This window comes from Phyllostomus hastatus, unplaced genomic scaffold, assembly GCF_019186645.2.
Source record: "Phyllostomus hastatus isolate PE091 unplaced genomic scaffold, TTU_PhHast_1.1 phas_contig_40, whole genome shotgun sequence".
Lineage (NCBI taxonomy): Eukaryota > Metazoa > Chordata > Mammalia > Chiroptera > Phyllostomidae > Phyllostomus > Phyllostomus hastatus.
In genome coordinates this window covers 94099484-94124031 of record NW_025333872.1, presented here as the reverse complement: position 1 = coordinate 94124031, position 24548 = coordinate 94099484, and the positions used below count along the sequence as shown (strand labels likewise).

The window sequence follows — 24548 nt, the reverse complement described above, 5'->3', positions numbered from 1 at the left end:
TCTACATTTTTTTTTTTTAACTGGGATGATTATCTTATCTTGTGTGGGTTTTCATATATTCTAAAATTTAGCCCTTGGTTATCTATGTTCATATCCTTGTTTTTCATTTGTAATGGCTTCTGCTGATAAATGGAAGTTCTTAATTAAAAAAGAGATTTTATTTATTTTTAGAGAGAGGGGAATGGAGGAAGAGAGGGAGAGAAACATCAGTGTGTGGTTGCCTCTCACCTGCCCCCTACTGGAGATCTGACCCACAACCCAGGCATGTGTCCTGACTGGGAACTGAACCGGTGACCCCTTGGTTCGCAGGCCAGCACTCAATCCACTGAGCTACTCCAGCCAGGGCAAAAATCCTTAATTGTAATGCAGTCTAGTTTTCCAGCCTGTCCCTGGGTGGCCGGTCATTTCTGTGTCTGGTCTCAGAAGCCCCCCGCCCCACTGCAGGGGATGAAGATGTGCCCCCACGTCTCCTTCTAGACGCTGCCTCATGTCTCCTTCCACAGCCTAACCTAAGGGAGAGCTGGAGCTGGTTTTTTAAAAACCTCATACACTGGAAACTTCCCAACATATACAAAGGTAAAAGAAAGGTACAATAACCCCCTACAGACTCAGCCCTCAACAATGACAAAATTTTGCCAATTTTATTTACTTTCCTCCATTCTACCTGTTTTTCTTACTCATTTAAATGGAAATCTGAGCTATAATATCATTTCACCTACAAATACTGTGTTACATATCTTTTACAGGTAGGGCCATGTTTTCAAAACGTAACCACGATGCCAGTATCAGCCCTAACAAGTCAGAGGCACAGAACCTGACGACGAGGCGGTGCCCAGCCCCCACTCTCCCCAGCGGCGCCCTCGGTGGACTCCGCACCGTCTGTGGGAAGGAGTGCCCGCCCCCCGCCGCACTCAGCACCGTCTGGGGCATGGAGCAAGTGTCCGTTCTGTTCCGTTCTGCTGGTCTGCTTCTCCTTACACCGCTGCCTCGCTTTGGAAATTCTTCTGTCTTCGCAGGAGTCTTCTAGCCAACGAAGTCCTCCCCCGACTTCCTTCTTTCTCACGAGAACGCTGGCTTTGCTCAGGGCTGGGATTCCTGCACGGGATGCCATTCCTGTCCCTCAGCCCGCGAGACAGACGGTAATGCCGGGACACTTACTTTCTTCTTCCATTTTCCTCAACAATGCTTCATAGTTTTTTATGTATATCTCTGTAAATCTTCTTGAATTTACTCCTAGATAGTTTTCATGCTATTGCAAATGATCGTGTAGATGACAGTTAAATGACAGTCTAAACTATGGACTTTCATTTTCTGTTTATTGCCAATATAGAGATATGCAAGGTCTTATATATCCAGCTGTCTTACTAACCACTTATTTCTAGTAATTTTCCCATAGATTCACTGGAATTTTCAGTGTTGGTTCATCTACATGAGCTTCTACTGACCACAGAAATCACAGTTTTTAGTGATTGACACTGTCTAGTTTTAGGCCGTCATTGGGCAGTGATGAGATCGTGGCCCGCAGACTTTAAGTGCTGAGCCAGGACCCAGAGGAAGTTGCCCGAGAGCTGAAACTGGGCTCCGGAGCCCGGTCTCCTTTGTCATTTATGTCACTTCTGTGGTAAGGTGATCAATCTTTCAAGGTGGAAGTCATTTAAAAACAGAAACAATATCTAGATTACTATAATTTTTTAAAGATTTTATTTATTTATTTTTAGAGAGGGGAAGGGAGAGAGAAAGAGGAGAGAAACATCAGTGTGGGGTTGCCTCTCAAGTGCCCCCTACTGGGGACCTGGCCCGCAACCCAGGTATGTGTCCTGACTGGGAATCGAACCAGCAACCCTTTGGTTCACAGGCCGGTTTTCAATCCACTGAGCCACACCAGCCGGGGCTAGATTATTATTTTTAATAATATTCTGCATAAAACATGAACTTTTGAACTATTTTCTAAATCAAATCCTTGCCAAAGTCATCAAATAAACCCTTGTTGAAGTCCTGTGAGTCACCAGGAAGGCAACAACCTTGGAAGGAGCTTTTGTAACTACAAAGTAACAAGACCGAGTTACACAACACAAAGAACCCAATATAGCAACCTGACACCCTGGGACCGAACAGCACATCCTACCAGAAAAACGCGAGTTTTCCAGGGCAGTCTGTAAGGCTAGGCCTATGGCAGATACAAATTCACAAAGAAACGCTGAAACACCTCATTGTTTTTCATTCCCAGCCTGGTTACATGCAACATACTCAAATGCCCTTGTCAATTCTAGAAATAAGCAGTAACTGGAAATAAGGCCCAAATATTTACATTTTGTTAAGTGTATGCATATGTCTATAAAAACACACAGCCTGACATTTAGGCTTATTTTTGTAAATGTAGTCCCTTTAAGTAGGAAAAAGTACTACGAAGAAATTTAGCAAAAAGGTGTATCTTTGTCTGAAAGTTTCAACAAGGTATACAACATTCCATTATTTGATCAAACACAGAAATCATTTCATGACTGTTTTCTAGGATCATAATTTATGTTGTATCTGTTGGCGTCTGAGCTAACTTTTGCCTTTATTCTCATTTTCCAGGATATGTAATAATTATTACAAGAAAACTATGGAGAAAACACATTTAGAGAAGACACTGTAAAGAGTGCATTGAAAGCTTATGGAGAGAGAAAACTGTCTTCTCAGACAATAATGAGATGCCAACTGCCAACAGTCCCTTGATTGTCAAAAAAGAACAGATGACCATTGGCAAAAAAAAAAAAAAAAAGAGAGACTGCCCACAGGTCAGCATTTACTTTGGACCCACAACTACAGTTCTGAAAAAACAGCTCTGCTTTGAGAAGAATGGCTCAATTCCGAATCTACTTTTCCTTTCAAAACGCATTACGCACTGTGAGGTCACAATGTGATCATAAGAAATCATTCACTCCATGTCCCTCACTTCGCGCTAATGACACCCTGCGTCGCTAGGGGTCTAACCTCCTTTTTTTTAGGCGCCTAGGAGCACACGCCTCGCCTCGCACACCCTTCGCCCTGCGCACCGACTCGGGCCGACCTGCTCCCGCTGCCGGAAAACCGTCCTGCGAGCGGGTCTTCCGTCCTTTGTGACCAGAACTGCCCACGGCCGCGCTGTCGGTCCCCATCCCCTCGTTGTCTTTGGGGGGAATGAGAAACACCCGACCAGCCAACGCGATTCCGACTCTTTTCAGACATAAAACTGGTGCGAGTGTGACGTTCCCAACGGACACCGAGCCAGCCAGAGTACAATATCCTACCTTTTCATCCCGGAAATTTAGGAACTGCTGGAAAACCTCGCTTTCCGACACCACCGGGTGGCGGCACATCCTGGTCATCCACGCCTGCAGCCGCTCCATGCGCATCTTGATGAACTCTTCCTCAAAGCGACCTGCGGGGGACACGCCGAGAGTGACGCACCAGTGCGTCTAAACCGTACCGCTGCTGCCACGGCCGGGAGCCGCTGGTACGGCCGATGGCCGCTTGGCAGAGAGTCATTTAGTGAAGCGTAAACCACGGTAAGGTGTCGCCAACCTAGGGACGAGCAGCACAGCGACTGCTCGGGGACCCACAGGAACGACACAACAGACTTCTCCGTTTAAACAAGCATGAATGAAATCCCAATCTGATAGAGTAATTGTGACAAGAATACTACAGCTTCAAAGTGCGACTCTCTTTAAGGGTCCCTAGAGTACTTATAAATCAGAAGTAAATCTTACTTCAATATGAAAAACTTTCTCTTTCTTATATAAGTGGCATGTGGCCATATTAAGCCCTACAAGCGAGTAAGGGGTGATATAGTTGAATCTAATAAGTATTTCTTACAAAGTACATGAAATTTCTATATTTATAAAAATGTGACCAAGTGCAATATAACCTCAGATATACAAATTTATTAAATTTAGTATTTATGCAAAGTAACTCAGGACGATATGTTTTTTCATTTTGTTTTGTAAATTACCTAAAATGAAAATAGAAAAAGCAATTTTCCATGAATGCAATAACGAAAGCTGCTATTCTAGAACTTACGACCATCCTAAAACAGCCTAATACATCAAATTTCTGTTTTAAAAGCAGAAAATGAGCTTAACAAGACTGACACACTGAACATCACGTGAACACTGAGGGTTTTTTTAATAAGCCTACCATCCCAAGTCACTGTCCGTCAGTTAAAAGGCTTCTGCAGATGGAAATTCCAGCTACAGTCAAGTGAGGCAATCAGCCAATCCAGTCCCCGCAAAATAGCTCGAAACCCAGACAACACAGTCAGTGCTCGGGACACCAGCCGAAGGCAAACGGCCCTCTGAGAGGCGTTTGTGTTTGCAAAGCTGCTGACTGTCGGGCACACACAGGGGAAACCCGTGGCGTTCTGGCTGGGGGCAGGTCCTGCCTCCCCACCTCCAACCTCCCTACCCTCTACCTGGTCGACACGGGGGTCTGCCAGGGTGGTGCGGGCTGTGAAGACGGGCAGCCACGGCTTTCCTAGCGAGGAAAGAGCCTCCCTTGCCCTGCAGCGGTGGGAGATGCCCACGCTCAGCAGGGGCAGTGACCACCCAGAGGCTGGTGAACAGGAGGCGCCAGCAGCTCCACTAGCCAAGGCGACCGGCTGAGCCAGGACACGTCAGGCTGAGGCTGAGGCTGAGGCAGGGGAGACGGGATGGGGGGCGAGCCAGGCATGCACGGCTGGCCGACTCCAAGGCTGCACGCACGTACAGGAGACATGAAAGGGCCCGGAGAAGGCGGAAACCAGGGCTAACTTGAACATGACCGGAGCTCTGAGCGTGCTCCCTGATCACACGCAGGTGTGCTGGCAGGGGGCAGAGTCTGAGCGGCCCGAGGGGGCACACCCCCAGGACACACAGACCCCGGTGAACCCAGGGGGCCAGATCTGAACTACTACTACTACTACTACTAACACGTGAGCTGCAGGGGAGACAAATTTCAGAAATTTAGCCCAGGCAAGTTACTTACAAAACAAACAAAAATAAAACAGAAACAACCACCTTCAGAGAGAAAACTCAGAACCCAGAATTGCTAAAATATATTCTCCACACTGGTCAGGATTCGACAAACCACTAAGGGACTGCCCAGCACGAGCTGCACCGGGGAGAAAGCAGGAGTGCCCCCACGTGCTGCCGGATGTCGGACCGAGCAGACGAACCACAGCAGCAGGCAAGGAAGCGTCTGTGAACATTTTCGAAGAACTCAAGGAAGCCATGTTCAAAAAATTAAAGAAAAACTGGACAAGGAATCAACAAATAGAGATTCTTAAGACAGAAATTATTAGAAAAAGACTCACATGAAAACTGTGAAGATAGAAATACAGTAACTGATGTTAAAAATTCACTGCAGCCCTGGCTGGTGTGGTTCAGTGGATTGAGTGCTGGCCGGCAAACCAAGGGGTCGCGGGTTCAATTCCCAGTCAGGGCACATGCCTGGGTTGTGGGCCAGGTCCTCAGTGGGGGGCACTCGAGAAACAACCACACACTGATGTTTCTCTTCCTCTCTCCCCCCATCACTCCCCCTCTGTCTAAAAATGAATAAATAAAACCTTAAAAAAATTTCACTGTAAGGGTGTAACAGCTTTTTCAAAAAGGCAGGAGGAGGAATGAACCTGAAAGTCAACCAACAGAAGTCACTGAATCTGAAGAACAGAGCCTCAGAGAACACGGAGCACACCACCATAACCTCTGGTAGGAAACCCCGAAGGAGAAGAGAAGAAAACATATTCAAAGAAATAATGTGGAAAAACTTCCCAAATCTGACGGGAAACTTTAATTCCCACTCCCAAGAAGCCCAATAAACTCCAGATAGGATGAACATAAAGTATCCACACCGAGATAGAGCAGAATCAGACCACTGGCAGATACAAACAAAAGGAAAATTGTGAAAGCAGGAAGTGAAAAGCGATTCATCATGGACAGTGAGGGGGGAGACGTGCACGCGTGTGTTTGCGTGACCACGGAACAGGCTGATCTGTCATCTGACACCACGGAGGCCGGCAGGCAGTGGGGAGACACGTTCTCCGTGCTGGAAGAAAACCGTCAGACGTGCGTTCTACACCCAATAAACGCATCCTTCACAGACAAAGGCAAAATAAAGACATTCCCAGATAAACACAGTGTGACGGATTCACTGAGAGCTGACCTGTATTACGAGAAATAGGAAAGGAAGTTCTTCAGGCTAACAGGATGTTATCTCAGGCCAAGAGGAAATCCCCTGAAACTACCAGGAGAAATGAAGAGCTCCAAAAATATGTGGGTTGATATAAAAGACTCTAATTTGCTTAACTTCTTCAAAGGCCCTGGGCATGTAGAAAGCCGTAATCATCACACTATACTGTTGGATTAATCGTATACTTAGAAAACTGTATGGTGTATATATGATAATAATAGCATAGACAGAGGGGAGAGAATGAAACTCTGTTTCAGGGAATTCCCGTTAATTTTACGACAATTAAGTTCACAGTAACATGAAGTAAACTGCGATGTTACAGAATAATGTATAGTATCACCACTAAGGCAACTAATAAGAAAATAACTGAAAAACGTGGTTCTGAAAATGAGAGAAGTGTGGCGCAGCCGGTCGGAGCGCTGCCCTGTGCACCGCAGGCTGCAGGTCAGGGCCGGCCAGGGCCCGCGCCTGGGCTGCGGTGCCTGTGGGAGGCAGCTGATGGCTGTGTCGCCCTCCCTCCCTCCCTCCTGCCTTCCCTTCCTTCCTTCCCTTCTCTCTAAAGACCAATAAACATACCCTTGGGTGAGGGCAAAAAATTTGTTTTAATGGGTGGAATTAAAATAGCACAAGAGAAAGTATTTTATATGGCTCTGGCTGGTATGGCTCAGGGGATTGAGCGCTGGACTGTGAAGCAAAGGGTCGCTGGTTGGATTCCCAGTCAGGGCACATGCCTGGGTTGCAGGCCAGGTCCCCAGTAGGGGGTGTGCAAGAGGCAACCACACACTGATGTTTCTCCCCCTCTCTTTCTCCCTCCCTTCCCCTCTCTCTAAAAATAAATAAATAACATCTTAAAAAAAAAAGAAAAAGTATTTAATATAAAGGAAAGGCAGTAAAGGAGAAACAGAGAAACAAGCAAGACACACACAGAGGAAAAATAGCAAAATGGCAAATATCAATCTAACTGGGTTAACAATGACATTAAATATAAATGGTCTAAAAACTCCGATCCAAATGCAGAGATTGTCAGACCTGATAAGAAAGATCCACTGGCAAAAAGACACGTAACTCGGGTTCAACAGGTTAGAAGCAGAAGGCTGGGAACAGCGAGGCCACACAAACAGGGACGTGGGAGAACTGGAGCAGCTGCATTAACACCCAACGGAACGGACTTCAACAAAGGAAGTTACGAGGGACGCGGAGGCACCTTTCATAATGATAAAAGGGTCACCACACCAGGAACACATGGCAGTTACACACTTAGTCAGTGACAGAGCGGAAAGGAGAAATGAACCGTGTGACGGCAACAGTCAAAGACATCAATCCCCCGTTCTCAGTAACCGCCAGCACAGGGGAACGGGGCACGGGCGCAGAGACCTGCTCGCACTCCCCACCCACCCCGACCGGCCGACCAGACAGGCAGAGGGCTCCGCCCGCCGCCGCAGGGCCCGGTCTTCTGCAGCGGACACGGAACCCTCTCCGGGACGGACCGTATGCCAGGCGACGAAGAAGTCTCAAATCGAAAAGGGTGAAAAAATCACAGAAAGTATGCTTCTCTCTGAACATAACAGAATAAAACTGTTTCTCAGACAACAACAAAAATATGTGGGAAATACCCAGATATTTGTAAATTAAACATTTTTAAATAAGCCAAGGGTCAAGGAACTTCAAGGGAAATGAGAAAATAGTTTTTAACTGAATGAGTATGAAAATTCAACGTATCAAAATTTATGCTAAATCAGCACTTGAAGGACATTTTGTAGCATGTAATGCCTGTAATTAAAAAAGAAATCTCAAAACAATAATTTCAGTTTCCATGTTTAAAAAAAAACCCTAGGAAAAGAGCAAATTAAATAAAAGCAAGAAGATGTAGAGAAGTAAGAAAAGAGAAAAAAGTAATGAAATAGAAAAGAGAGAAAATCGACAAGATCAAGAAAACACTCCTATGGAGAGGAGACACTCCTATGGGAACCAGGACTGCAGGAGTGGCTGTCTATCTCGAGAACAACTCCAAACTCCCCCCAACACCTTCGGTGAAACGGGTTAATTCCGGGAAAGGCCCAGACTCCCGAAGCTCGCTGAAGAGGCGGCGGCGGCCTGCGTAGCCCCAGGTTCATTCAGGGAATTCACACCGAAAACCTTCCCACAGAGACAGACCACTGCAGGCCCAGATAACCTCAGGGGTGAATTCTATCAAACATTTATGGGAGAAACAATATCGTCCTACACAATCTTTCCCAGAATACAGAAGAGAACTGCTTCCAAAGTTTCCCCACGGGCCAGCAGCACCCAGACAGCAAAGCCAGACGAAGACATTACAAGGTAACCACAGACCAACCCCATGACACAGGCACAAAGTTCCCCAACCAAGTACCTGCCAACCGGACCCGGCAGCCTGTGAAAACGATCAGTGTACATCACGACCGAGCGAGGTTTGTCCCAGGATCGCAGGGCCGACTCACAGAGAGGGAAAACCCACACGGTCACCTCCACGGACGTACAAAATGCGTCTGACAAACTTGGCAGCCATTCACATAGAAAACTTTTCTTTTTAAAGATTTTATTTATTTATTTATTTTTAAGAGAGGGAAGGGAGGGAGAAAGAGAGAGAGAGAGAGAGAGAAACATCAATGTGTGGTTGCCGGGGGTCATGGCCTGCAACCCAGGCATGTGCCCTGACTGGGAATCGAACCTGCGACACTTTGGTTCGCAGCCTGTGCTCAATCCACTGAGCTATGCCAGCCAGGCACACAGAAAACTTTCAGCCAGTTAGGAACAGAAGGAAGTCCTATGATTTCATAAAAGGGCATCTACAAAAACCCTTAAAGCCAGTCCTATGTAACAGCGAACGACAGTGCTTTCTCCCTGAAGCAGGGAGCAAAGCGAAGATGCCTGCTCCCACCATTTCTACTGGACGCCATGCGGAGTCTTAGCCAGGTGGGCGAGGCAAAGACAGGAACGAACGGGCGGCTGGAAAGAACTGTTTCAGAGCTCGCCCTCAGAACTCCTGACCGCAAGCACGCACGGGTCTTCTGAGAAGAGCGTCGCCGGCCCACGCATCACAACCCCGTTGGCTGAAAGGCTGGCGCTGGGGCAGCCCCAGGGGCCAGGCCGGCTCCCCGCCTGCGTGAGAGCGTTTCGAGTTCTGCATGCGCTGGGGGCAGAGAGCCAAGCATGGGGCACGCTCAGGCTGTGTGTAAACGGTCCCACCCGTTGGGAGTAAGGTGACGCCCCCTTCCACCGGCCCCCACCTCGGACAGGAAAGACCCACTACCTCCACGTGGTCCTGCGCTACACACGCCCATTCCCCACTGTGAGCGAACGAGCGAATTACACCAAGACCTACTGCTCACTGGCTGATTCTCGCTCTTCCTGAAATTCTTCCGACAGCTGGCTTATTTCCAAATGACGACGTCAGAAGTGACTGCGTGCCTGGTGAGGTTTTCGTACCAGGCTTGGGAGAATTCGAGAAAAGCGGGGAGGAGGGATTTCCATTTCCCCGTCTTCTATGACCCTCTCTTGGGTTTCTCACTAAGGACGTGAATATGCCAGTTTTCCACCCAGGAGTAAAACCAGGTTCACTCAATATTATTCCACAAAGAGCAAGCCCATGAACAACGACAACAACAACAAACGTTCGCTCTAAGTTTCTCACGGACCCGTCGGCAGCCCACGGGAGTGTCGTGACATCATCGCCTCGGCACTCCTTCCGCTCCCCGGGGCGTCGGTGGGAGGGACGTTTATATAATGATGATCCTGTGGCCTCACGGGCAGGAGGCGAGCAAGACGAGGGGGAGATAAAGTGGCTTCTGTGCCTTCCGCTTCCTCGGCACACGGCCCAGCCAGTGAATCAAAGCTCAACTTTCTTCTGATGAGGGGCTGTTGCTTTCTGGCTTTCCGAGGACACAACCCTGGCTTCAGGCCTGCACTTTTTTTTTTTTTTTAAACAAACCTTAACATGGGACTAGAACCATGACTCTATGATGCTTTAAAGCAGCGCTTTGTTATCTGATTTAGAATAAACGATGCATTAAAACCTAAGGGATCTGAGAAATCTCCCTGGCCCTAAAATAATTCATTAACCCATTCACTTCAATGCTCACAAACTGCCAATCAAGTTGGTAAAGGAGAGAATAACGTTCAGGAAACAAACCGAAATTTGAAAATGCGGAGAAAGGCAGACTGAAGTTTTCATGGAAAGAATCTAAATGTTTAAGAAGAAAGCCGAATTTAAAGCAGCAGCAGGACAGGAAGGACGGACTGGGACCACGTGAACCGGGCACAGAGCTGGGGGTACAGGGGCGCCTCGGAGGGGAAGGGGGCAGCAGCGCACACCGGCCCGGCCGCCCCGACAGGCTTCCATTGGCCCGCGCCCGCTCAGGAGTCCCCAGACCAGGGCGAGGACCTGCCCCCCACGTGGCAGTGCAGCCCTGGCCCCACTCTCCCCTCTGCTGTGACAACTCGAAACTTCAAAATTTAAAAAAAAAAAAAATCAAAATCAAAGCAGCTTTTTAAAAACAAATGTTTCCATCTCTTCAAAAAAAATCTCAGAGAAACATAAAACACACAACAAAGCACAAAGGAAAGTTTCAAAGAGCAGGACTTTCTCATCCTGAGGTTACTAACTCTAACTACAGAGTGGCACCTGCATCTCGTCTCGGGCCGGGGCACGCTGCGCACCAGACTCAGCACCACCCAGCCGAGCGCGCTCAGCGCCGACTCTGAGCTGAGACGGCGCAGCGCAGCCACCAGTTGGGAAAGCACCCGAAGCGGCCCTGCCACCCCGCCACCCGGCTGACCAGGGCTGCCAGCTCCTCTCTGAACCGTCTCAGCCCGCAGGGAGTGAGGGTTAAACCCCACCCGCGCCTCCCTTGAGCAGACTCCGCGTTTCTTCTTGCCCAGACGTCCCCGGGTCCCAGAGGCCTGTCCAGCTCAGACCTTTTAAGCCTCGCCCCTCGCACTCATCTTTAACCCTTTCCTTTCCATGCCTATCAGTTCCGTTCACCTGGAAAATTTCTAGCTACCCTCCTAAAACTATTTCCGATCTTTAGTAAAGCTCAGCTTCTTTGTAAACTTTTATTCCAAGGAAAACAACACTGAGTCCTGCGTACTGATATTCCAGGCTCTGTACGAGGAGATTAGAAAAAAATCAACGGCAGTTCTCAGAACAGACACAGAAACATTTACCGTCTGACCGCGCATCTGCCAGGGGCGCTGGCAGCACCGTGGGTCGCTGCCCAGATTACCCGGGGTCGGGCTGGCGGGGAGACACGACACCCTAACTCAGTAGGAAAGAGCAGAGGCTAACCACCAACGGAAAACAAAAACATCCAGATGCAAACAGTCACCTAAATAACCGAGTAGGAAACCGGGCAACCCCCCGCGGCTGCACCCCGACGCTGGCGCCCTGCTCATGAAAACACCGCCCCTGGACTGCACGCGTGTGCGTGTCGGCCGGCCACAGACTCTCATTCCCACGTCAGGCCGCGCGGGCCACTGCCATCTCCTCAGGTGCCATTTTTCCTTTTAAAAAGCTCACGGGTTTCTTCCACGGGAAAGGGTGCAGCAATAAAGACACAACGGCTGCCAGAACTCGAGACACGTGTCTGAGACCTCTGACGGAAAACCTCACGACACTCGCTCGCTACGTGCTTGGGGAACCTTCACACACACGTGCGCTACAGCTGTACGGGCTGCGGTCTCCCAGCCCCTCTGTCCGGCTGCTCCGGGGGACGGAAGATGCCGTGACGGTCCCCGCCCCCCACCGGGAAACGCTCCCCCGAGCCCTGCACTCGGCTTCTGGAGGCCAGTGTCGTGCCCACTCACCTGTGACCTGCTTGTCTGGAAGAGAAGGGATGGGAATGGCTGACCCGAACTTAACCAGGAGACGTTCGTACAACCAGTCAAAGTGCTTGTACCTGTGGTTTACAGATCGGTTCGTGTTCTACAAAACAAGGGAAAGAGGAGGAAAAGTTACGATGCCAATCACTCAGAGACACTCAAGGAAGATGCCGATGACTAGCAACTGGCGGCAGAAGCGCGGCTCTGTGGTTTGACGCCGCGGGCACTCACCGTGGGCGTCAGCTGGTACTCGATGTAGCTCTTCAGCCCGTACATCTTGGAGCCCTTCCGGGGGTCCGCGACCACGCAGTCGAAGGTGGAGGTAGGGTAAACCCACATCGGGCCGTAGTCTCCGACCTGCGCAGCGTGCCGGGAGAGTTAACATTTGTTACACGGAAAACCAGTGAGCAGAACTGATGTATCAAATGAGAGTCAAACGATTCTCTCTAAGACCCAGAGTCCTCTGGGGGTCACTGCTGCCCCTGCTCGGGAAGTGACCCCGACGCCCCCAGGCCTGCTGAGGCCGTCCTGCAGAGCCGCCAGTCCACCCTCTGCTCCTCAGGGGCCACACCATCCCTCCCTCTAGTCCAGCTGTCTGAGTTGCTGCTTTTTAAAAAAATGTCTCATCTACCACAGGCCGAGAGTCCGTGAAACAGAGAATCACACCCTCAGGTGTCTGATCGATGTCGAGCTGCCATCAGACTGTGTCAGCACTCTCACTCTCTGGACACCCGGGCCCAACTCTCGCTGAAGGTGGAAGGGGGAGAAAACGGGGTGTGGTATGCAAATTCAGAGGCTCTTAGGTCAGGGCGGTGGCTGGGGGCCGGGGAACTTTATGAGACCAAAGAGAAGGCCTCAGGCAAAGAGCTACGCTGCCCATCCCCTGGCCCTCAAGGAAGGGCCCAGACCCAGAAACGTCCTGAAGCTGCAGCGCAGGGTCTCTCAGAGGAGCCGCTGGGGGACCTGTCACGGTGACTGGGACCCAGAGAGGCAATCCTGACCGATGACGATGACGAGGGCTCAATACCCAGGGGTCACATTTTATTAGTGGGGTGGTGGGGGATGGGGGCACTGCTGTGCTTTAAGAGCAAAAACCAGGTCTGCTTTCTCTCAGTTTCCTAAAGATGTGATGGCTTCCCCAGGCCCCTTTTCCACGCAAGAGGCCCACACAGGCAAGCTGCCTGCAGGGATCACAGCCCAATGCTACCTAAGACAGTTGGGCCCAAATCCCGGGGTCCTTTAACTCTGTTCCACCGCTGCCATGCTGTGACAAAGCCCCCTCGGAGAGCCTGAGGGGCAGGGCCACGGGCGCTTAACGGTGTGGAGATTTAAGTTTAACGAAAAGAGCAATGATACATGTTCTGTATTTACCACAAAGTCTGAAGAAAAAGAAGTAAATTAAAATTATTTGAATCGAGTGACATCGTTAAGAATATCGGTCTTAGAATATCTCAGAAGACAGTTATCCCAAATTTGATTTGCGGAAAGAAGGAAATGTGGGGTCTTGGTCACATCCCTTCTTTCTGGAGTTTTCTAGGTTTCAAAGTTGTAGGAATAAGTCATAAAGTCAGTCCAATATCATTCTTGCAATTTCCTCCAGTTTCCTGGGACCCAGAGACCACAGAGTGAGACCAGATGTTCCCTCTTCCTCGTCTGAGTCCGCAGCCCATGGGGCCTGCAGACAGCCACCAGAGCTCTCTGCCGGAATTTCATCCGGGAATACCAGCCGTATAATGCTTATTAGACAGGAAGTCTACCGGCCATCAACGTCTGGGTGAAACATGACAACCAAGTTATTCTGAGGCAGAGATATTCTTAACGTGTCCCGAACTCCCAGCTTTCACCTGCTGGCTCCTTACTCTGACCTGAGGGCTGGTGTACTGGAAGGCAGGCTAATTAGTGCCAACATCATGGCAAAGGCACTTTATTCTGATAACGTACATGCACTTTGCCAGGAAGAAACCTAAATATTTGATCAGGGTTTATTAGCTCAACCTATATGGCTGGTAGAAAAGCAGTACATGACAGATACTTCCAGACAACTGAGAGATGAAAAATGATTAGAAGAATGTATGTGCTGTTGGTGTTGCTGGTTCAGTTACTCAATCTGAAAGGCAGAGAATATCTAAACAATATAAAGAACAGGCATTACTTTATGCTAATTATCTTCAGTACTCTCAAAATACTAACACATACTGTCAGTTATCTGGAGCACTAAATGTGTTTAAAACTGCTTTCCAAATGACTAACAATCCTCTTAGCTTTAAAGCACACAAAAGAGCTTAATCAGAAACAGAGCAAGTAAACAAAAATGAACAAACTTACAATGATAGGAATTTTCTCTTTGGGTTTTGCTAGTTGCTTAGCCAACAAATACTGTTCCATCCCAGGTTTTGCAAATCCAGGAAACCTAATCATGAAGACAAATGGCTTGTGAGTGTTTGGGCTTCCTTTAAAAGAACTCTGCAGCTCTCGTCCATGTTTACTTAGCCCGGCCATTCTAACCTTGCTCGCTCCGTCTTTCAGGTGGACCAGACCTAGGAAACTGTGGTAAGGGGAACCCGGTACAATCAGATTGTTCGCGGGCCAACTCGCCACTTAATCATTAAGCGCTATCTGGTACGAGCAGTGTGACTCCACAGAGGTGTGATATTTAGGGTGCCCTGTTTGCTTCACTGGGTCTGAAACACTCTATCTCCCCATGAAGAGGGAAGGGCGGACCAGAAAAACACCCCCCAGGTCACAGGAAGAGATGTCCCCGAGCCCAGCAAAGGGGGCTGACCGCCCAGGCAATGGCCACTCACGGGCACCTCTGCATCCGAACTAAAGCTGCCTTTCGGCACGCTCCCTGCAGGGAGCCACAGCCACCCCACAGAAACTGCCACTGTGCATAAGCACTGGTGCTGTTTTCTGTTGGGACTGCCACAAGAACAATAAAACCAGTTCATGAGACACAAGAGAAAACCAGTCTTCTTCACGAGAGACCTGAAACATAACAGAACTGGCTACTTCCAGAAACCCAATCTAAATCCAAAGCAAATCTCTAAAACCGGAGCAAGGCTGGGACCAACCCACAGCCACATGAGGTGTTACTACTTCTGAAGAACACAGGGTATGTTTGGGCTGCAGACATTTTTGCAGGTGCAAATCAGGACTGCTTTGATTTCGTTTGAACCTGGAATGAAATTTTAGAGCAGAAAATTCTTAAAGCCAACCCCTTCCCTTGCGAGATGAGGAAAGTGAGATTCAAACAGGTTGTCCAGCTCCCTCCAGACCCCACAGCGAACAAGAGAGCCGCAGGGAGGGAGCAGGGGAGGTGGAGCCCGAGGCCTGGGCCCCCGCCACCGCCTGGCTTTCCAGCGATGGAAACTTGGCCAGTCACGTGACTCACTCCCTGCCTCCTCACTTTCAAACGAGGACGAAGAGACACATTCTGTTTTAACGGGTTTTAAGTATACTGTGTATTCAGGTTTAAATGGAGAGTAACATACATCACTGCGCACCGTACTGAAAACTTCAAATTTGACTCGAAGAAACAGGACAGGGTCAACAACGAATGACTCCTTTTTATCATGCAAGCAACTGGGCATAACAATACATAATGGGAGAAACTAGACAGAGAGGCAGGAAAGGTGGGTAGCTGAGAGATGACAATCACCGATGCTGTTTAAACACTAAGGCGACTTGTAGGACTTCTTCAATGTGTGCGCACGCGTGCAGGTCTAGCCCTAGAGCCTGAGACCTGGACACACAGGGTCCGGCAGAAGTCAGGCCTGCCTGAACGTGGCGGGGAGGGTCATGCAACAATTTATAGTTTCAACTGGAACGTTCCACCTAAAATGTCATGTGGTGTGCAGAATGATACGCTTGTGATTTTGTAATAAAGGACTTTGCATTTAAAAAAGGGCCGTTATTTGTGCCAGACCCTGTGTACAGCGAACGTTATGTTTACAGCTTTTTTCCAGACACAGATTAACATTCCTCGGTATCTGCTCTGAATCGTGGACTTGGAACACTGAGAAAAAGTATCAGGAACTCTAGAAAAATAAAACTACTGGGAACGTAACTGCTGTCAGAGGAGTACTTGAAGAGCCTCCTGCAGGGCACACGCCCATCTCCTTCGAGCCATGCCGGTGTGAGCTGCAGTCGCCCAGCCCTCTCCCCCCGGGCGGGGGGCGGGGGGGGGGGCCCGTGGCGCTCTGGCCACACCGACCGCGTGCTCTCCTGGGAGGCAGCACCTCCACACGTGCCGCTCAAAGCTTTCTCTTGTTAACCTAAAGAAATCCCAGTGAAAACCAAGTCTTAAACACACAAGGCGCTGTTTAGAGCACACAGCTCAGGAGACTGGGGGGCTGGACTGGACCCCTGACCAGACCACGTACCCCTGTGTGAGGCGGGGCAGTTACTTAACCTCCCTGGGCCCCGGTTTCCCCCACGTATAAACAGAGACTATACGCGCTGCAAAGGGACGGGAGGGTCAGACAAGAATGCATGCCAACCGCGTCACACAAGGCCTGGCTACACGGCAAGCCGTACGTACTAGGAAAACACTGAAAAGAGTTACTACTTTTAATTTTCCTGGGACGTCAGCAATGAAACCTTGGTACGTCATGGAGTTGATAAAGCTAAAGTAGTGTTTGCAGGTCATTAAGTAGAACAAGTTGTTTCCTTTAAAATAAAAAAAACAAACAAACTACAAGAAGCTACCAAGCTAAGATCCAAGCAAACGTGAGCACCACGCAAAGCTTCGTAAATCCCCGAGAAGAGAAAAAGCCTCCTCGTCCCTCCCGCCTGTTCCACGCGGAGCCCCGCCTCCCGGCGCCCCCGAACCTACTTGTTGAGTGGCAGCTTCATGGACGAGGAGCCAGGACGGCTGTTCCCGCGCTGGGCGCCGCCTGCTTCGGCCGCCTCGGAGTCTTTGAAGTAGGGAGAGGACGACTTGGGGTCGTCCCAGTCTTCGTCCCAGTCGTCATCGTCCCCAGTGGCTGCGGGTGGGGGTGGGGGTGGAACACCGTCAGCGAAGAGAAACAAAGCACAAAGGGCACGACGTGATTTTCTGGTGGTAACTACGGACTGGGTGCAAGAACCGAAACAGGGGGGAAAGGGTGCAGTGCACGCGGGAGGGGGACGGCTCTGCAGGCAGCTAAGGCTGCAATGGCAGACACTGTCTTTTACTGCAGAAGACAGGGCAGAAACGGCCTGAAGAGGGCTGTCTGTCCAAGTAATTTCACGCGAACGCAGACTGTAAAAACGCTACACAGCACCCAAGGGAAGGCCTCCCAGGGCCTTTATATGCTGATAGACCCAGCTGGGCAAACTTGCAAATAAAGCAGATCAAATGCCTGGACTGGGGAGGCCAAAAGGCAGGAGGAGAAAGCTCTGAGAAGGAACTGTTTAATGCTCACAATAATACGGGTGAGAGGAGGGCAAGGAGGGCCAGGCGGAGAGAAACAGGATGGGGGCGGGGGGAGGGGAAGGAAAACACGAGAGACAAGGGTCACGGGGCAGCACCAGCTGCCCCACAGACAGAGTCGCGGCGGCGGGTGAGGCTGCCAGCTTCCCCGCTTCCCTCCTGGTCCACGGTCTGGGTCTCTGCCCCCCGGCCCCCCACCCCATGGTCTGATGCATCCTTTTGCCACATGACAGGAAATGGCCCCCGACCTCTGCCCTCAGAGTGCCACCACGAGAGACAAGTGTCAAAACAAAAAAGAACAGAAGTAGCTAAAGGATCTGGGCTGAGGAGCCGTGTCCCTACAGAACGAAGGCCAGTGGTCCGGCTCCCGCGTCGGCGTAGCCCACGACCCCCGGGTCTGTCGCCAGGCCGGCCCCTTCCAGCGGGAGCTCGGAGCCAGCTCCGCGCCCTTCAGGGTCCCTGCGGGCAGGCCCCTCGCCAGGGAGCACGATCCACTCCGGCACCGTGTGCCTGCGCGGGGTCGTAAAGGTGATGAGCGGAGTTTTACCTTTCCACTTCATTTCAGAACAGACATCCATGCCCTTCCTTAATTTCTGAATGGTTCCCCCTTCTAGAAATTCCTTTTCTGCCTCAGCATTTCCACTAATAGCCTGGGAGTCAAACAGGCTATTAGTTAAGGAAAAGGTGAAACAGTTAAGTCAGAGATCATACACTGGCGGGTGATAAACCGTAGTTGACCCGTACACACATTTTCTAGCCCAAGACTTAAAAGCAAATAAATGTGTGTTACTGGCCGAGAGTTTGAAGCGTTCTCTTGCTTTGCGAGCCTGGCCGCTGCAAGCGTGTGCACTCGCGAGCCCGGTCAGATGACCGGGACTGGACTCCGGGTCAGGGGTAACGACGACCCACAGCAGGCGCGGGCGCAGGGCTTGCTGCGCATGAACGGGGCCCCCCTGAGAGCAGTTCCTGCGACCAGAACCCGTTGTGCCTCAGGCGCCCTAGTCATGCTGAGGGTGGGCCCCAGTGCAGGCCCAGCCCCTCCCTCACCTGGTCCCGGGTAGGCCTGGGGGTGACCGAAGGCGTTGTCCCAGTTGTTGGCGGTGCTTCTCGGAGCTGCCGTCCCCTCCGGCTTGGGCCCCCAGCCGTCCGTGCTGTCCCAGTTTCCAGGTTTGGGGGTAGTCCAGGCTGACCAGGGGTCACTGCCACTGCCAACCTGTTGTCAAGGGTCAGAAAGAAAGACTATTTGTGATTTCTAGGAAGCATTCCTCACTTCAGTAGGAGTCACAGGACAACGGAACACAGCAGGGATGTTGAAAGAAATCAATAGGGCCCTAGCTAGTGTGGCTCAGTGGATTAAGCTCTGGACTGCAAACCGAAGGGTCACAGGTTTGATTCCCAATCAAGGCACATGCCTGGGTTTCGGACCAGGTCCCCAGTAGGGGGCGCATGAGAGGCAACAACACATTGATGCTTCTTTCCCTTTCTTTCTCCCTCCCTTTCCCTCTCTAAAAATAAGTAAATAAAGAATTTAGAAAAATCAATAGAAATTTAAAACACTAAAAATAAATAAAATTTTAAATAAAAACGTTAAATATGGAGGAGGGCACGGAAAGCAGCATCCACCTGATTTGATTGATGTTAACGTTCTGCCGTATGTGCTTAGGATTTGACCGCCAGCGACCCAGGAGGGGCTGGGCTAGCCCCCCACTCCCTAGCTTCCTCCTTCCCCGAGTCACTGCTTCCTGAACCCCAGTCCTCTTCGTGTGTGCACATGTACTGCTACTGCGTGTGCCCATGTTCGTGACTTTCATACTTTCAAAGCAGGACTGAACAACACTATACTGCATGCATTCCTCTGCAACTTGTGTTTTCCATTTAACATTGTTTGTGAGACTATACATGCTAATAGTAAGGATGTTTTATTCACTTCGACTGAGTTAGAGCCATCAGTTGTATTTTTACTAGCATTTTTTAATTTGAAAAAGTAATACATTCCCAGTTTAAAAAAAAAAAAACAACAACCCTCAAACAGAATAAAAAGACATGCACTTTAAAAAAAGTCCTCGGGCTGGGATAAAACAATTAATAAAAACATGCCCACCGCCTTAAGACGCCAGTCATTCCCTCAAAGACGACTACTCCTAACCGACGCCTCCCACGCACTCACCCACGCACTCACTCTCGCGTCCCACGCACAGAGGCCCTTGGCGCGCTGAAACACGTCAGTGAGCCCAAACGACACTTCCTGCGCGGCGCTGTTGCCCTTCCCCACCAGGAGCCTGGCAGGGGCTCCGCGGTGCGCCGGCACACACGGATGGCGGCGTTCCTTCCCACGGATCCAGGTTCCGCTGCGTGTGCTCCCCGTGTGCTCCCCGTGACGCGCCAGCACGTGGTGATGCTAGCTTACCTGGTTTTCGGTGCTCTGCTCCTGTGAGGAAGGCTGCAGCCCACACCCTGGCAACCCCTTCCCCTAGCGCCCACTGGGCCCACGTGAAATTCCCAAGGAAAGTCTGCTGGGCTCCTGAGACTGTGCGCTGACAGTCAGTGGACTCCGTCCCAGTGTTCTCCGAAGGGCTTGTGCAGCTCCATTCCTGCACTCTTACATGCTGAGGAGTTCTGTCTTCCACAAAAGGGGGCTGCCTTACCCCAAAGTTAAAGTATTTTTCTCCCATTATTCCTGTAATTTTAATTATTATTTTTAAAAGACTTTATATTTAAAAAGAGGAAGGGAAGGAGAAAGGGAGAGAAACATCAATGTGTGGTTGCCTCTCACGAGTCCCCTACTGGGGGATCTGGCCCACAACCCAGGCAGGTGCCCTGACCGGGAATCAGAGCAGAGGGTTATACACTAGACCAGCAGGAGGAGTAAAAGCCCAGCGTTGCCATGACAACTAGGCTGTAAGTGTCTGCAAACTGCCAGAGGAACATCTTCATCAATACTGAGGGGAAAATCGAACGTGAGCTATTCATATCAAGTGTCCCAAAAAATTAACACTTAGGACAAAAACACGTAACATGATGATAATTCTCTTTAAAACGACTCTGCTTACAAATTGCTTGTAAAAATGGCTGTATTATTTGGATGTATATGATCTTAGCTCTCTAGGTTATAAAATCCTTGTAGGTGAATCTAGTCATTGCTGGCTTCTCGCCATCTGACTTTTGTTACTCTTCCTGGAACATGAGCTCTATCTTGTTTCAATCTGACTCCTGCTCATAAATCTTCCCAAACCCGACCGACCGAAGGAAGACTCTCCAGCTTCTCCCGCCGGCTCTCCACCGGCCTTCCCGCTCCTGGGTGAGCCGTCCTGACCCCCAGGCCCCTCCTCGAGCATTGGCAGCTAAACCCAGCTCACATGGCCACCCCCGGTCTGTCTGTCTGGCACCCACCCCTCCCACCCACCCTCGGCCTCTGCTTTCTTTGCTCCCACCCCCCTCCCGCCCCCACACAAGCCCCCTTGTCCCTCACCTGCAGGCACAGGTCACACACGAACCACCCTGCTCCCCCCTGAGGTCTCGACCCCAAGGCACCTCTTCTGGGCTTATTTCCAGCTTTCCTCCCTCTCCCCTGTCTATCCACAGATATCTTCCTCCTCCTCCTCCTCCTCGCTTGCCTCCCTCTGGGGCACCAAGCCCCTCCTGACTCTCAACCGCATGGTGTCAGACGCCCTTCACTGCTCTCACTGGCCCTGGAACAAACCGCGGGCTCTCAGTCCACCCGCCCCCCGCCCCCCTTCCTCCCAGGACACGACCCGCTGCCCTCCCTGCCACTAACCGCCACCCCTGTCCCTCGGCCTCAGTCTCCCTGCGTCCTTGCCTCTGCTCACGCTGCTCTCTCCGCCGGTGCACACGGCCTCTCCCTCCTCTTCCTCAGCTGTGTCCAAGCCCCACCGCTCGGAGGGCCCTGGTCCCCGAGCCGGCCCGCTCACACCGCCACGTCCGCCCACGGTCGGGCTGAGGTAGAGGTACTCGCATTTCAGGTGGTCACTCCCGCTAGTGGGTCGGGGTATAAGCCTATCTTATCCACAAAACACTTCGCCCAACAATTCTCAAAATATCTTACATAAAGTGGCATGGTCTCAAATTTGTCTTTTTTTCCTTGAAGTGGTTCAGAATGATGCTCTCGATCATTCGCGTGGAATACACGTTACTCCTCGTCAGATGCCTGACCTTCGTAACACCGCCCCTACCTCACAAACAGGGAGGTCGGTCTTCCTCGTGCACGCCGACCCGAGTCTTTTCTCGGGACGCAGCCTGCCCGCCCTGGCCGACCCCACACGCGTGGTCTCAGCACCTGACACCGCCCCACTCGTAGGGTAACCACGCCCCCCACATCGCCAATTGGCGCCAGCACACTGGGGAGAAGGGGGAGGGTACAGACAGGCACAGGCGGACAGAGGGACAGGCAGACGTGTGACGAAGCAAGAACAGCGACATGTGAACGGTAGCACTCAGAAGGTGCTTCACGGTTATCCACTGTGAAATCACCGAAGTTTTCAATGCCCGGAGTTTCAGCAAATGCTGGCGGATCCAACACACAGAGTCTGGGTATACCGTCGTCTGGCTCTGCACTCCGCCAGGATACACGGAGAAGGGCCATGTCCCCCGGTCACAAGTGACTCCCCGCTGCCTATGAACATGGGACCTGCACGCAGTGGGTGCTTAGTAAATTGACTGAGTGCTTGTTGGATGAAAGCACTCCCAGAGCGTGTCTGTCTGCATCTCTGTCACACACGCATTTCCATCCGTCTTTCGCGGAGACGGGCCGATCACCTCTGACTCTTTGCCTCATCCCTGTGCCGACTAAATCCAAAGCCACGTAAGGCCAGGAGCCCCGCGTCTCCAGTTGCTGATTTAGCGCTCTCGAGTGAAGAGCAATCCTGGCCTCATGGAACAAAGAGAGAAATGCGTTTACACTGCCTGTAGAGCTTGAGAAGCATTTCAGTGCATCCACTGAGAGGGTTGAAGCACAGGCCGAGTTTCTGCAGAAAGCAGCCTGGCTCGTACCTGCCTGCACACCCAGCAAGACCCCAGGGGAACCCGCGTGGCCACGGGGTGGGCAGTGATGGGTGTCCCTGAGATGACCATCCCAGGAAAGCTGTGCACCTTACACATGCATAACAGGGCAGGAGATAAAAGGGCAAGGGTAAGAGTCCTGGCCCACTCTGGCTGGGGGCAGGGGGCTCAGCTGGTTGGACAGTCATCCCGAGCACCAAAAGGTTGTGGGTTCGATCCCTGGTGGAAGCACGTATGGGAGGCAACCAATACATGTTTCCCTCTCACATCAATGTTCCTCTCTCTCCCCCAACCCCGCTCCTTCCTCCCTCTCTCTTCCTTTTTCTTTAATAACAATGAAAACAAAACAAAAGCATCCTCAGGTGAAGATTAAAAGAAAAAGAATACTGGTCCATCGGGTGACTTTTAAATCCAGCGACCGCAGATTCACTGGAATTTGATTCAAGTCAATCTCTCATGGGTACGAACTGGGTTAAGAACTGGGGCCCCAGGGCGGTCTGTCTGGGATTAAACCCCAGCTTTACCACTTACAAGCTGGATGAACTTGTCCAAGTGACTCCATCTCCCTCAGTTTCCACGCTTATACAATGGGTGCAATAACTTTAACTTCCTCGTGGGAGTTTTGTAAGGATTAAATGACATAACATATGCAAAGCACTTAACACAATACCCAGCACACAGTGTGCCTGCAGGAGCGGTTACCTTGTTACATGGAGGGGTCATCTAGAATACAAAGAAAAGAATGAAGACTGGCAGTTCTTTGAACAAAACCCAATATGGCCAGTACACCTACTGTTTTATGCTTTGGAGGAAAAGATCCGAAAGTCCTATTTCCAATTGGTTTCAATGCCAGATCACATGAAAGAGGTAATAACAAGCATTTAAGATGTTTTCTATGCTAGCCAAATACCTGTTTCAAACCTAAGGTTTCAGATACTTAAATGAAAGAGGAAGAAGAGAGAACTGTTTCACCTCCTGCTCAACTGTAACCCTAACTCTCTGGGCCCTGGCACAAACAATTTCTGAGCGCTGAACGCTGGAACCTCGGTTTCCTCAAAGCCTGACCCCACTGTAATGAACTGGGCTGCAATGGCCGGCTCAGTAACACGCCTCTGGCCGCTGACTCTGACTCACCCCGGTGAGCCCCCGGTCCCTCACCTGCAGGCGCGGGTCACACACGGACCCACTCTGCTCCTCCCTAAGGTTTCAACCCCCCAGGTGCCTCCTCCTGGCTTCCTGCCAGCTCTCCTGCCTCTCTCGGGTCCACCCACCGGTTAGTTCCTCCTCCTCCTCCTCCTCCTCTCCCTCCCGTTGGGGCCCCAAGCCCTTGCTGACTCTGCAATTCCAAACGTCCCACAGGCCCGAAGAGCTCTGCCAGATACCTGACACAAGGTGTGCTTTACCTGACACAAGGACCTAACTGAGAAGAAGGTATTACTTGCAGGAGTCTTAACTGGTTCTTCCCTCTTGCATTCGAGCTTGAATTTTACCTTATTTATGGAGGAGGAAGGAGAAGGAGAAGATGAAGAAGGTGGCGACTGGCTGAGACTTTCAACACAACGAATCTGAGCCAAAATATCCACCTTAAAATAAAAAGGGCGCTCAGTAAATGCAGGGGAGAGAGAGTGCAGCAAAGCTTCTCACCGAAGACAGCACGTGCACAGCAGGGCCGAGCTCACCGGGAAACCCCAGCATGCCTCTCACGCACACACACCGCGTGCAGGGAGCAGAGCTGCAGGGGCGCAGGGGCGGGTCGTCTCCAAAGCCGCAGCACACATTCTAAGGCTGCTGCTGCCGTACGTAATGCAGTAGCTCTGAAGCAGCAAAAACAAGTTTTTGCAGCACAGAAGGAATGGAACAAGTATCATGCAAGTCACCCAGCTAACGAAAGAAAACTCCAGAGAAATAACACAGCCAAGCTTTGAAAAACGTTAAGATGTTGAACCTTTTGCTTTCACAGCCACCAGACACGTGAGAGCCCGGCCGAGATGAGCAGAGCCACCGGGCTGACGCGAGGCGACCGCAGGCCTGCCAGGCCCGGCCGAGAGCACAGAGCAGGCTGTCCGGGCCGTGAACCCGGGAGCAAAGGGCTTTC

At 50.8% G+C, this 24548-nt stretch overlaps 1 protein-coding gene across 1 annotated transcript in view; it reads right to left on the bottom strand.

Annotated features, from left to right (window-relative positions):
• SNX9 (sorting nexin 9) overlaps positions 1-24548 on the bottom strand; it is an 83556-nt gene that overhangs the window by 16708 nt on the left and 42300 nt on the right. The window contains exons 5-10 of the mRNA XM_045842936.1: positions 18485-18650; positions 16859-17009; positions 14350-14434; positions 12256-12381; positions 12010-12127; positions 3273-3403 (exon numbers count right to left, since the gene is read on the bottom strand). Of these exons, the coding sequence (XP_045698892.1) occupies positions 3273-3403; positions 12010-12127; positions 12256-12381; positions 14350-14434; positions 16859-17009; positions 18485-18650 (777 nt within the window). The remainder of the gene's footprint in view (positions 1-3272; positions 3404-12009; positions 12128-12255; positions 12382-14349; positions 14435-16858; positions 17010-18484; positions 18651-24548) is intronic.